The following is a 15,202-nucleotide window of genomic DNA, read 5'->3' as shown; positions in this document are numbered from 1 at the left end:
ATAGTCTTACCGTATTTCTATGCCCTCACTTCAACATAATACTAGGGTTACGAACGTTTCTAGAATGGCCACCCTATGTGCTCATAGAGTTCTCACTATCAAGATTTGAAACACTTGATACCCTCGTCACGGTTCTACCATTCTAAGGACATATATCAATACATACATGATGATTTCCGCGATATAAATAAATGTCTTTATTGACAATGAATATTATTATAAATATGTCAATTCTAAATAATTAATTGGCTCTAGGACACCTACTCTAACATGCTTAGAAAACTCTATAAAGCTCATGCAAATATTGAAATGATACTGGCTTATTTATTTTCCCACTTTGTGTGCGTGTAGCACACTTGCATTGGCTTACCGGTCCACTTCTTGTGAGCTGCACACCTGCACGGCCATAAATCCTAACGCACGAACAGGATAAGTAACTGACACCCATGTTTAAACATACATTGCATTCTCATCCAAGATATGCTCATGGTAATAGGTAGGAAACCATATGAATGCGATCTTGCATTTAAACACTCATATTAATACATAGGAAACCTATAAATGCAGAATTTTACACTCATATTATATATAAGAAGCCTATACTGCAGAATTTTAACACTTAAAGCAAAACTAAAGAACAACTTTCCACCACCACGGCATTCAAAAAAATGCCCAACAATTCCAGCGATGACATGCCGCGGCACTGCAGTTTCTTTGCCGCGGCAATGCTCCATTTCCAGCCAATTCTGGTTTCTTCAACCAGCAATTACCACTAACCCCTCTTCCAGTCCACCCAAACCAAGTTATTAGGCATGTAAATTCAGCAAAAGTTGCCAATATAATTTCCTCAACATGCATCAATCACTCACACCAATACATTACCAATTTTGCTACACTCCATCATCAATTGGTAACCAAACCACCACACAAAACACACTCCAACTAAATCCACTTCTATCCAATTCAAAATTTAGCACCAGCCCCACCATTTGGCTGGATTTTTTCTCCACCAAACACATCACCCAAAACATCACATGCAAATTCCCAACCCAACTCTTAAATCAAAACACATGCACATACTATATAATCAAAATTTCAATTTACTTGTATACAATTATACACAAACACCATAAATATACCTTAAACATGATCACCAACATCCCACCAACCATTTCCAGCAACAATCTTCAGAGAAAAAATATCTATATGGATTATTATCATGAAGGTAAGGTATAAACATAATTTGATATACGCCACTCACCCAATTTAAAGGCAAATCCGCCAACACCACATTTAATTCGACATGGTTGAAAAGTAATTTAGATTAATACTAAGGAAAATTCACATGAAATTTTTATAAGGTAATAAAAACAAAATCATCAAACGGCAACTGCAAGCTTAAGAGAAAAAATTGTCATCATGTAACCAACCTATTTTTAATGCATTCAACCATAGTATTTGCAAGAAATGATAAACAGTTAACTCAAGGAAAAGAAGAAAAGGACATGCAAGCTAGAATCTCATTCAATTGAAATATTTTATGCATTTTTCACTCAACAAAACAAGCTACAATTTTAATGGGTCAGTTACACGTATATGTTGATCTAGTACTATTTTCAAACCAATTCAGAATCAGAATCTATTTAAAACATAATTTTCTTTAACCTCTTAAACTGCCAAACTATTTTCCAAAATTGATGTTTCTGACTTCTAAAATTCATATCTATTCACCCTTAACTTGAAAAATCCGAATTAAACAAGACACATAAAGAATTTATCAGAACTTAAAATCACTCATTTCGGATGAGTATAAGTATATTAAATCAGTTTCCTAAAAATGCATGCTCTGCAGAAAACATAAAATTCCAGGATTAAGAGCAGATTTCAAAAATTCATAAAAATTTCAGCACATCCAATTTTGGTGAATGAATTTTCAAACAATCCTCAAGAAGTCTAAAACAAAATATCTGAAATTTAGCTTCAATTGAAAACCCAAAACATATATCGAATTTCCGGAAGTTCAGGCTGTCAGAATTTCACACATACCTTTTTATAACCAAAAACATACTTCACTAACTCTTGATTCTTTAAGATCAACATATATGCTCTACCCATATAAAACTATTGTATTAATTCTCAATTTCAGTCAACAACAATTGCCAAACAATTTCTACTCAATAACCTCTCATTATACATCTAATTCTAACCTTGATTTAAAAGCAAAAAATAACCATTATCAATTTTAATTCAAACCATTTCAGCCAAATTAAAGTAGAAAGCTGTACCTGGACATGCAACCTTTGAAACTCAAGCTTAAAAATACACTTATCGAAGATCATATTTCTTCTTAAGAAACACATGCATTTTAACATAATATAATTCAAGATCACAGGGGTGAATGTGCAATTTTATACATGTTTCAAACATGACAGATTCAACCCAATTTCGTTACTCCTTCGACATAACCTATAACATAAGAACTCCATGAAATCATGCACTTCAACACTTCTCAAGCTTCCAACAAGACAATAAAGCAAATACATGTTTAAAATCTATACAAAACACATTTAATCCAAACATCACTTCAAACAAGTGAAAAAGATTAACAAAAAAATCAAGCAAGACTTAAAATTGGAACTTGTTTAGAGAAAATTTGATGAAGTGTGATAATCTGCTGGAAAGGGACAACCTTTCTGCCGAATATTCAATATGTTTTGGAGGCAAGTTGCAGCTCAAGTTTACTCAAGTTTATTTGTTAAATCTGCGGTGGTTGTGGAGCAGATATCTAGCCATTTAAATGCAGATTTTGTGTCTTGTTTAGTTGAGACTAAGACTTGGTTAGGTGCTTGGTTTCTGCTGAAGTTAATTGTAATAAGTTTATTATATTGCAGTAGGTAATACAGTGCAAATGTTTGTAATGACTCTGTTCTCATGAATGAAAAAGTCAGACTGGAAAGTGCCTTTTTGCCGTCTCCTCTCATTGTGAAAACCTTTCATCCTTTGTTTGAACTTCTCTTTCATACAACAACAATTTAGCTCAATCCGAAAATTGGAAGCAACCTCAAGCACTTTCTTCCTCCACACCTAAACCAAAGACAAGTTATTAACAAAACCACACATAAATTGAAGAAAGGAAGAAGAATTCACAACCAAACTAATGCATGTGTACCCGAAACCAAAATAGAGTGATCAGCTCCAACATTTCCACTCCTTTTTGCTTCACTTTCACTCTCACTCTATCTCTCGGCCGAACCCATTCTTTCTTCTCTCTCTCTTTTCTTCTTCTTCTTGCTTCTTTCTCTTCTCTCTCTCTCTCTCTCTCCTCTTTTCTCCTTACTTTCTCTTCTTCATTTTGGCGAAATCTGCCCTTTATAGTTTTCTGCTAAATTACTGTCCCCCCTGATTTTGTACATAAATCTAAAAACTCCCTGCCACATCAGCATTTCTACTTTAGTTGGCTCCAAAATTTTTTTTTTTCAGTTGCTAAAACCCAAAAGTCTCACACCTGGACTGTAACTTTAAAATCTGACAGCAGCACCCTTACAATACCCCCCCATGATACAATCTTCACCAACACATTCAAATTTTCCTTTTACAAACATGTCAAAACACACAACACACACTATAAGAATCAATTACGGTTGCACTAAGAGATACACACTGATTCAAGAGATTCCAGAATCCATTCTAAACTTGTCGAACCTTGAAACTCTGGACTTATTCGATGATCACAAGTACCGGGTCTCATTCTTATCCAACTGAAATTTGTAAGCTGCAAAACTTGAAACTCTGATTGGATACTTGAGAGGCAATGTCTGCGGATAGACATATGACAAACCTTCAGACTCTTAAGGTGTAATTTCATTTATTATTACATTTTATATCATTTGGCGTCAACATGACAAGTTAATGCAATAACAGATATAAAAATCCTTTAGTCTATACCACGGCAGTTAAATATTATACTAAAACAAGTAATACTGCAAAATCCAAACAAATCTTAAGCAACATAACAAACCTTCGACTTTGAAGAATGTAGAAGATAACACTTGGACTAAACAAATCCTGAAACATTGGTAATCTTCGAGAGCTAGACCTATCTATTCCATGAAAGAGAGAAGAAGTTCACTTTCGATTCTATTGCCAAACTGAAAAGTATTCAAATTTTCGGTCTTCTTATTAAATGATCATTTTTTCCTACATTGCAACCAGTCTCTCATTGTCGATATCTCCGACACGGATATTGGATGGGAGATGAAACTACCAGGAGAAATGCATGTACTTTTGCCAATGTAGAAAGCCTATTGTATAGAACTCCGAACTCGTAGATGACCCGATGCCAATATTGGAGAAGATGATGAACCTCACAGAACTTGATTAGGCCGCAATTGTTACAGTGGAAAGAAGATGGTGTTCACGGCAAAGGGTTTTCCCCGGCTTGAAATTTTGACACTTCATGCGAAGATTTTAAGGGTGTGGCAGAGAGGAGGAGCTCTGCCTGTGCTTGGAGGTTTGAGGTTAAAAGCATAGCCAATTAAAACTTCCAGAAAGATGGAATCAGTTCCTCTCCTACCTTGGTGCTGATTGTATGCTTGTACTGTTTTTTCTTTCAAATTTAATTTGTCTTTTGGTCATCATTTGGGTTCTTTATATGTTTCAGTTTTAAATAAATGAGCCTCTTTACTCATCAAATTACCATAATACTTCTTGGTAGTGGTATCAGCTTACAGAGAAACAGAAGTGCAGTATCAAATACTAAGTATTTAGAAATTGTGAATATTTTAAAAAAGTTTAAAATATATAGAAAGGATTAATACGAGATCGATTACTCGTGTGGTTTTTGCACCTAAGCTTAGAAAATTGAGTTTAATCCTCTTCCAGCTGAATGGGAAAAAAAAAAAAATATTAGACAATTTTGATGTTGAATAACTCAAATATTGATAATTAGCTGATACAAAGAAACAATTGGCGTCAAGGTTGAGCATAATACCTATAATTATCGTATCCTAAACATTATGATAAAAAGGAATATGAAACTGCTGCTCTAAAACTGAAATTTTCTGGAAAAATTTCACAAAGGTAGAGGATAAACAGGGGAACAAAGAGAAGGCTCAATAGAATTTTGTCAGCTTTGTTACAAAAAAGGTGCTCTAGTAAAGTTTCTGGCTGGATTTCTACTACTATATATTAAGAAATGTTATGAATGGCCAATAAATCAAAAAAATTCAAGAACCATCAACGCGAAATATTAAACTACTCAGAACTTTTAGTTGAGATTTTATGCTAACTTCATATTTATGCCCAAATAGATTCTTTTGGAAAACCCAAATAGCAGAAAGTTTTGCTTTATGAAAGGAAATGTTAGCAGTTGAAGATAGACTTGGGTCCAAAGGGCCCAAGTAAAGAGTTGATAAAGTTCATAGAAGGAAGATAACACTACCCAATATTTGACTAGTCAAAGTTAGTCAATTGGGCCTAATTAAGCCCAAAACAGAATATGAGCACAAAATACAATGGGTCATGCAAAATAATGAGCCCCAACCCAAATTGTTATCACAACCGATGAGAAATAATTACTTTGAAAAAGTAGAATTTCATTAAGATGGCTACTCAATTACATGTGCCCACGCCATAGCAGTTACCTATGGTATCAAACCAGCAGACGTTAAGGGCTGGTTATTCCAATTTTGGCCACCACATGAGGGTTCAAAACATTATTAAGTAAACTTCAGAGTCAAGGCTCTATAAAATCCTAGGAGCAAGCCAAATGCCAAGTGTGTTGAATGAGGTGAACACGTACATTTACTCCAAAACATTACTCCAACATCCTTATCACAAAATTTGATAGTAATTGCATACTTTCTCAGTAATATGATTGACTCAAACGAGAGAGGTTATGTTGAGTCTAACTGGGCTTAGAGTCATGCATGGCTAATTCGAGGGAAGCCTTGGACATAGATAAAATATTCAAGAGTCGTGTTTTTAGTATTTGGATAGAATTTTTGAAAAGTAAGAGTTGGTGGTAATAACGAGGTAAAATTTAAAAATTATAAAAACAGCCCCTAAATTTGTTAATCTAATAAACACTCTTGTAATTTAATCAATAGAAATCAACCTATGATGTTCCTACCTGAAATTTCCCACAACTGCTGTGAAACCAGCTGGAAACTTTACCTAGTGAACACGTTTGTCTATGAATTAATTATCTGCAAATTGCATTTTATGAAGCATAAGAAAGAACAAATACAAATTAGATTTTAAAGCGAATATCACCGTTTATCCTCTACCCCGAAGCACAAAAACTGAAAGAAAATTAATTCTTTCCCTTAAAGCTAACATTTCCAAAGGGAGAGATCTTATTGAAAAAAAAAAAAAAAACAACAGTACTTGGAACCATGGTGGATCAGTAGTCTCATTGTGGTTAACAGGCTTGGAGACAATCTAACCAAGAAGCAGCTGCTTCCGAGGGATAAGAAGTGAAGTGGAATCACTGAAAAAACATCTAGAATGGATGAATTGTTTCATTAGCGGCCGGGGCAGGGAGACCTCTATTTTTGTCCCGCCCTATCCTCGGAGCGGGAAATTTTCCGTCCCCGTCCTTGTCCTCGTCCCCCATTTTTTGGTAGAGGGGAATTGATTTTTGAATGACTGATCGAATTAAGCTCCCTGAAGCATGGGCGAGCCTCAAAAGAGCTTTTCCGGACAACAAGAATGGCAGCAGAGTAATTATTACCACTCGCATCAGAGATGTTGCTGAGCGTTCAGATGAAAGAAATCATGTACATGAGCTTCGATTTTTAAACCAGGAGGAGAGTTGGCAGCTATTCCGTGAGAAGGCTTTTTGGAATTTAAATATAGATGAAGGATTGGAGAAGTTGGGAAGAGAAACGGTAGAAAAATGTGGAGGTCTACCACTTGCCATTGTTGTGTTGGGCGGTTTACTGTCAACAAAGAAGCCACAAGAGTGGAACTTGGTATGTGATAATATTTGGCGGCATTTAAGTAATGATTCCATTCAGATAACACAGTTATTGGCTTTAAGCTTCAATGATTTACCTTATCAATTGAAGTTGTGTTTTCTCTACATAAGTAATTTTCCAGAAGACTTCGAAATCAAAACAGAGAAACTAATTCGCTTGTGGGTGGCTGAGGGTTACATACCGCATGATGAAGAAATAATGGAAGATGTGTCTCTCAATTACTTGAACGAGTTGATTAACAGGAGCCTTATTCAGAAAGGACAAATGCGGTTGGGGATGGTTACAACATGTCGAGTCCATGATCTTTTGCGGGATTTAGCAATTCAAAAGGCAAAAGAACTCAATCTTGTTCAAATTTATGACGAAATCAGAAACCCAGCTCACTCTTCAAAGGTATCATGTCGACGACAAGCTATATATTCTGGAATGAAAGGGACCTTGTGGCTTCAACAGTGTAATCCGCTCTTGCGTTCTCTTTTGTTCTTTGATCTCTATGGAGAGAGTCCTAAGGTAGAGCAATTCATACCGACTGTGTGTAAAAGATTCAGGTTCTTAAGAGTACTCGAGTTTGAACGTTTCAGTGGGGAATTTAGCTGGTCCTTACCCAAAGATATAGATAAGTTGATTCACTTGAAGTACTTGGGACTGAGAGATACACTGATTGAAAATATTCCGGAATCGATTCTCAACTTGTCGAATCTAGAAACTCTGGACTTAGGCGAGGATCTGTGGGGTGCTGATGCCTTTCTACCAACCGAAATTTGGAAGCTGCAAAGTTTGAGACATCTAATTGGACCCTTTACAGGGCATTATTTGCAGATAGACAATATGACAAACCTTCAGACTTTGAAGCTTGTAGAAGATGACACTTGGACTAAAACAAATCCTGAAAAATTGGTTAATCTTCGAGAGCTAGAACTATCTGTGTACCGTGAAAGAGAGAAGAAGTTCAATTTCGTTTCTATTGCCAAACTGAAAGGTATTAAAATTTTAACGGTCACGTTATCAAATGATCATTTTTTTTCTACATTGCAGCCACTCTCTTATTGCCGATATCTCCGACACTTGTGTTTAAATGGGAAGATGGAGAAACTACCAGGAGAAATGCATGTACTTTTGCCAAATGTAGAAAGCCTATGGTTAGGGAAATCCGAACTCGTAGATGACCCGATGCCAATATTGGAGAAGATGGTGAAGCTCACAGAACTTAAATTAGGATATGGTTGTTACAGTGGAAAGAAGATGGTGTGCGCGGCAAAGGGTTTTCCCCGACTTGAAAGTTTGACACTTATTATGGCAAAGGATTTAGAGGAGTGGCAGATAGAGGATGGAGCTCTGCCAGTGCTTAGAGGTTTGCTGTTAGCAGGCCATGGCCAATTCAAACTTCCAGAAAGATTAAAATCAGTCCTTCTCCCTTTGTGGTGATTATTGTGCTTGTACTGTATTTTCTTTCAAATTTAATTTGTCTTTTTGCTATCAATTGGGTTTTTTATATTGTTTCAGCTGTAAATATGTGAGCCTCTTTACTCATCAACGTACCATAATACTTCTTGGTAGCGGTATCGGCTTTCAGAGAAACAAAAGTGCAATATCAAATACTAAGTATTTGAGAAATTGTGAATATTTTAAAAATAAGTTTAAAATTATGTAGAAAGGATTAATACGAGAATCAGATTACTCTGGGTGGTTTTTGCACCTAAGCTTAGAAAAACTGCATTTAATCCCCCTTCCAGCTGAATGGGAAAGAAAAATAATATTAGACAAGTATTGATAGTTAAATAACTCAAATATTGATAATTAAGCTGATACAAAGAAACAATTTGGCGTCAAAGTTGAGCATAATAACCTATAATTATCGTATCCTTCAACATTAAAATGATAAAAAAGGAATATGAAACTGCTGCTCTAAGACTGAAAATTTCTGGAAAAATTTCAACTAAAGGTAGAGGATAAACAGGGGAACAAAGAGAAGGCTCAATAGAATTTTTTTCAGCTTTGTTACAAAAAAAAGGTGCTCAGTAGTAAAGAGTTTCTGGCTGGATTTGTACTACTGTATATTAAGAAATGTTATATGAATGGCCAATAAATGCAAAAAATTCAAGAACCAATCAACACGATAATATTTAACTACTCAGAACTTTTAGTTGACATTTTATGCTAACGTCAATATTTATTAACCCAAATAGATTCTTTTGGGGAAAACCCAAATAGCAGAAAGTTTTGCTTTATTGAAAGGAAGTGTTAGCAGTTGAAGATAAGACTTTGGGTCCAAAGGGCCCAAAAGTAAAGAGTTCATAGGAAGGAAGAGTAACACTACCCAATAATATTTGACTAGTCAAAGTTAGTCAATTGGGCCTAATTAAGCCCAAACACAGAATATGAGGCAAGAATACAATGGGTCAATGCAAAATAATGAGCCCCAACCCAAATTGTTATCCCCAACCCATGAGAAATAATTACTTTGAAAAAGTAAAATTTCATTACAAGGTGGCTACCTCAATTACATGTGCCCACTGCCATAGCAGTTACCTCTGTCACGCAAACCAGCAGACGTTAAGGGCTAGTTATTGCCAATTTTGGCCACCACATGAGGGTTACAAAACATTATCAAGTAAACTTTAGAGTCAAGGCTCTATAAAATCCTAGAAGCAAGCCAAAGGCCAAGTGTGTTGAATGAGGTGAACACGTACATTTTACTCCAAAACATTACCCCAGCATCCTATACACTCACATTTGATAGTAATTGCATACTTTCTCAAGTACATATGATTGACTCAAACATCAGAGAGGTTATGTTGAGTCTAATTAGGCTTAGAGTCACATATGGTTAATTCGAGAGAAGCTTTAGACATAGATAAAATATTCAAGAGTGAGTTTATTTTAGTATTTTGGATATAGTTTTTAAAAAAGTAAAAGTTTGATGGTAATAACAAGGTAGAATTTAAAAATTATAAAAACATCTTAATTTAATAAACACCCCTGTAATTTAATCGATGGAAATGACAACTATAATGTTACCAACCCATAGAAATTTCCCACAACTTGCGATGAAACCAGTTGGAAACTTTACCTAGTCAACACGTTTTGTCTATGAATTAATTAACTACAAATTGCATTTTATGAAGCATAGGAAAAGAACAAATACAAAATTAGATTTTAAAGCGAATATCAACTATTTATCCTCTATCCCCGAAGCACAAAAACTGAAAGAAAATTAATTCTCCTCTTAAACTACAATTTCCAAAGGGAGAGATCTTTAGTGAAAAAAGAAAAAGAAAAAACAACAGTAGCTTGGGAACCATGGTGGATGCAGTAGTCTCATATGTGGTTAACAGGCTTGAAGACTATCTAATCCAAGAAGCAGCCTTCTTCCGAGGGATAAGAATTGAAGTGGAGTCACTGAAAAAACATCTAGAATGGATGAACTGTTTCATTAGCGGCCGGGGCGGGGAGACCTCTATTTTTGTCCCCACCCTATCCTCAAGGACGGGGAATTTCCCAGTCCCCGTCCTTGTCCGCATCCCCCATTTTTTGGAATAAAGGGAAGTGATTTTTGAACGACTAATGCTAATTGAGCTACACTAAAACTTTTTGAGGCCCATTTTATATAATATCATTATTAACTATTATTTGATAAAATACATCATAATTTATTCCAAAACTATCTTTTTTATTAATATAATAAACCTTTTTATAATCATAATGGTGAAATCAACTAATTTTATCACTATAAAGAAATTATAACTTGATAGAGATGTAGTTACAAAAATTATTGTTTTGATTTCTTTTTTTTATAAGTAATACAATATTAGGATTTCAATTCATATTTTAGTATTATCAAAATTTCAATTCAACACTTCAATTGCTTACTTTTAAAACTGATAAAAAATCATGTCTTAAAATCAACAAAGATAAATGTCATTGATGGAACTGTAAATATAACTGATGCATGGTCAATTGATATGAAACCACAGACAATTGTTAATGGTTTTAAGCACTACAAAATTAGGACTATCGATGTCAATAAATTGCAAGTTGCAAATGAAGTGAATGAGAATAATAAAAGAGTCATTGCAGAATTGAGTAGTCAGATTCGACAATTTCACTACACCAAACAAATGAATATTAATTTCTTCCTCGATCATCCAAATGAGCAATAAATTGTGTGTGCTTTAATTAAAGAAGAAATCATTGTTGTAATTAGATAGGAAGAGAAAAGAAATAATCCTAAGGATGATACTATAAAAATATAAAAAGTTTTGTACCATAAAGCTCTAACGATGCTTGAGAAGCTAAAAATATTTTGATTTCAACAAGAAGGTGTCCATGCTAACGAGTTATTACGTATTCGCAAGTTACAATATATGATAACAACTCTAAAACATAAATTATTGTCTCAAATAACTTTAGATAATTATTTTATTTCATCTGAAACCTTCAATGTAATATAAAATATATTTTTTTTGTAATATAAAGATAATTATCACCATGTAAAGGCAGTTTTCCTTAAAGTGAGAATTAAAAAAATTATAACATATAACAATATGAAGTTTATTCTTATTTATAACTATCCCAGATTGGGATTAGAATTTTTTATGACTATGCAGAGTTTATTCCGATATAAAGTACCATTATAAAGATGTTTTAATGTAGTGATCATTTTAGTAAAGAATTTAGAGTGAGAATATGTAACCTAATTTTAGGATAGAAGTGAACCTAATAGTGGTCTTTTTAGTAATTTTTTATTTAAAATATCAGTTTTAATTTAAATATAAAATAAATTCTAAACATATTTTACACAACAAACAAATCTGAATCATCATCTCTGAGGACAGGGATTAGACGATCAAATGATGCATGAACTTCAAGAAAAAAAGAGATTCAAGAAGCACATTAGACACTTAATCTCGCAGTTTTCAATGATAAGATACATATTATTAAAATAATTATAAAATCCAATCTTGTATGTTCGACAAATTATAATTAAGAAAAATTAATAAAATAAAAAGTTTCAATTGTTATGCTAACTAGTAGTTTCGGTGAACAGAGGAGAAGGCAAGGAAGCCCGGAATACTTTACACTGGTCTCCCCGCTATTATGTTTCTTTTACTTTTTCTTTTTCTCTTTATTAAAGTGCTATTGTGGTCACATTTTCCTATGTGCTCTTTTTATTTCATGAGTGATAATCTTGTAACTAATAATTGAAGTTAGATTGAATGTGAATATAATCAACTTTCAAGTCAGTTCCAGAGTGCTAAAGCTAGGCATACATGGCCCTAATATCGAATAAAGCTTCACTAGCTAAAGCGAAATTTAATCAAAGGAAATATAACAAATCATGACCTTACCCTACCAATGAATTTTCCCACAACTAGAGGCGAAACCAGCTGGAAACTTTAGCTACTGACCCACTTTTTTGCCTGTGAATTATCTGCAAATTGCATTTTACAAGGATAAAAAAAAACAAAAAATTAGAGTTTGAAAGCGAATAAAACTGTTTTCATCTGTCTCTGAAGCACAAAAACTGAAAAAGAAATTAATTCTCTCTCTCAAACTTCCATTTCCAAAGAAGCGGTTGGGACACCAGGGCGATGCAGTTGTCTCATTTGTGTGAACAGCTTGGAGACTATCTGGACTATCTGAAACAAGCAGCACTTTCTTACAAGTGAGAATGAAGTGGAGTCGCTGAAAAAAGATCTGGATGGATGCTTGGTTTCGTGAAGGATGCTGAGGAAACAAGTCGACAACTCTTTGGTAAGCGATGGGTGTCTGATATCAAAGATATTGCTTATGATTCTGAGGATGTCCTTGATAAATTTATGCTCAAAGTCCGAGATGGAAGATCGCGCCAGAGCTCAAAGTGAAAGAAGAAGCATCTTCTAATAAGCAAAAGATCATGACTTCCATGAAAAGCCAATTGCTAAATTGTCTCGCAAGGCCAAGGAGACGGTGACTATGTACAACATAGGCAAGAAGATTGAACCTCTGAAAAAGAGACTCAGTGCCGTTTTGGTAGATGTGTATCGTATGGCCTAGAAACTCAATATCAAGACGGACGAAGAGAATCATGCTCTTAGAAGAATGACAGCTGAGAAAAACCACCTCCTTTTCGTTAGAAAGAAAGTTGTTGGCTACGAGGACGAGACCAACGAACTGGCTAAACTACTTGCCGATGAGCCAAGGCGTTGGTGATCTCTATTTGGGCCTGGTGGCTTGGGTAAGACAACTCTTGCTGGAAAACTTTAAACATAAAACAGTGAATAAAAAAAAATTTCGTTGTGCTTGGGTTTCTGTCTCTCAGGATTACAACATGAAATCTTCTTCGAGGTTATAAATATTTTGCTTTTTCTGGAAGGATGGATAGAATGAGTGAAGAAATTTGGAGTATCTTAATAAAGTTTGGAAAAATACTCGTTTGGTGGTATTGATGATGTATGGCACAAAGAACATGGGCAGCCTCAAACGAGCCTTTCCAGACAATAAGAATGGTAGCAGAGTAATTATTACCACTCGATACAAAGATGTTGCAGAGCGTTCATGAAAGAACTCATGTACATGAACTTCGATTTTTAAAGCCAGATGAGATTTGCAGTTATTCTGTGAGAGACCTTCTGGAATTTAAATATAGATGAAGGATTGGAGAAGTTGGAAAGAAAATGGTATAAAAATGTCGCGGTCTACCACTAGCCTTGTTGTATTAGGTGGTTTGCTGTCAACAGAAGCCACAAGAGTCATTCGGTGCGTGATAATACTGGCAAAATTTAAGTAGGATTCCTTGGATATCACGTATTTTATTTCTCTTTAAGCTTCAAAGATTTGCCCTATCAATTGAAGTTATGCTTTCTCTACCTAAAGCCATTTTCCGAAGACTCCGAATCAATACAGATAATTAACCCCCTTGTGGGTGGCTGAGGGTTACATACCGCATGATGAAAAACAATGGAAATGTGCTTCCAGTTACTTGTATGAGTTGATTACCAGACCCTTGTTCACAAGGAAAAAATGCGGTTTAGGACAGTATGACGTGTCGAGTTCATGATCTTTTAGGGATTTTGCATTCAAAAGGCAAAAGAGCTCAACTTGATTCAGATTTATGATGAAACAGAAACTCAGCCGGCTCTTCAAAGCTATTATGTCGACAACAATTCATTTTATTCTGGATGAATAGCAGCTCGTGGCTTCAACAGTTTAATCCGCCCCTGCGTTCTCTTTGTGTTCTTTGATCTCTATCAGAGCATCCTACGGTAGAGCAAATGATACCAACTTTGTGCGCAAGATTCAGGTTTTTAAGAGTGCTCGAGTTTGGATGTTTCAATGGAAGATCAAGGTGGACCTTACCCAAAGATATAGATAAGTTGATTCCTTGAAGTATTTGTGGATTAAGAGATACAATGGTTCAAATTATTCCACCATCAATTCTCAACTTGTCGAATCTAGAAACTCTTGACTTACTCGATCAACGAGGTCTGGTGTCACTCTACCAACTGAAATTTGCAATTTGCAAATCTGAGACATCTAATTGGGAATTTTGGAAGGCATATGTTCCGGATAACAATATGACAAACCTTCGACTTTGAAGCAATAGGCGATGACACTTGGACTAAAACCAATCCAGAAAAATTGGTTAATCTTCGCGAGCTGCATGTATCTTTTTACCGTGAAACCAGGACGAGATCACTTTTGATTCTTTTGCCAAACTGAAACCTTCGAATTTTGTCGGTTTATACAACAAATAACTTTTTTGCTTCACTGCAACCACTCTCTCATTGCCGACATCTCCTACACTTGAGCTTAAATGGAAGATGGAGAAACTCACCAGAAAGAATGCCCGTACTTTTGCCAATCTCGAACTGTGAGTTGTCGACTACTTCAGCATTAATGGGTAACGAGACGCACTCGGGGTCCCGCTGCCCGGTCAGCGGCGGGTGCCCCGCTCCCGGTGAGCGGGCGGGGGTCGCGGGGGCACCGCCCCCGAGCCCGTAAGCGGTTTTGGGCTTTTCCTGTATAACCGCTGTAGGATTCTTTTAAGTTATTAATTCCTTTTTGGGTTGGGCTTAAGAATAGGAATTCTTGTAAAACTAGGTTTAATCCCTTAAACCTAGTATATAAACTACTTTTCTCTTGTTTAGTGGAGAACAATTCATCCATTGTAAACGAGAGATTGAGGCATATTGCAATATATTGACTCAGCTGACGTAGCCTACATTGTGAACCAGGGTAAA

General features: G+C 35.3%; 1 protein-coding gene and 1 pseudogene across 1 annotated transcript; both read left to right on the top strand.

The window, feature by feature from the left end:
* Nucleotides 1-6,644: 6,644 nt before the first annotated feature.
* Nucleotides 6,645-8,405, top strand: LOC116114122 (putative disease resistance RPP13-like protein 3). The gene has a single exon (XM_031400277.1). The coding sequence runs from the start codon at nt 6,645-6,647 to the stop codon at nt 8,403-8,405; it is 1,761 nt and encodes a 586-aa protein (XP_031256137.1).
* A 4,773-nt stretch (nt 8,406-13,178) lies between these two features.
* On the top strand, nt 13,179-13,681 carry LOC116114121 (annotated as a pseudogene).
* Nucleotides 13,682-15,202: the final 1,521 nt, after the last annotated feature.

This window comes from Pistacia vera, unplaced genomic scaffold (genome assembly GCF_008641045.1).
Source record: "Pistacia vera cultivar Batoury unplaced genomic scaffold, PisVer_v2 Contig700, whole genome shotgun sequence".
NCBI lineage: Eukaryota > Viridiplantae > Streptophyta > Magnoliopsida > Sapindales > Anacardiaceae > Pistacia > Pistacia vera.
The sequence above is the reverse complement of the archived record's forward strand: the minus strand, read 5'-3'. Positions and strand labels throughout refer to the sequence as shown.

Bases quoted from the DNA above. Each gene is read 5' to 3' on its own strand.
- LOC116114122 (XM_031400277.1), top strand. From the start codon at position 6,645: ATGACTGATCGAATTAAGCTCCCTGAAGCATGGGCGAGCCTCAAAAGA.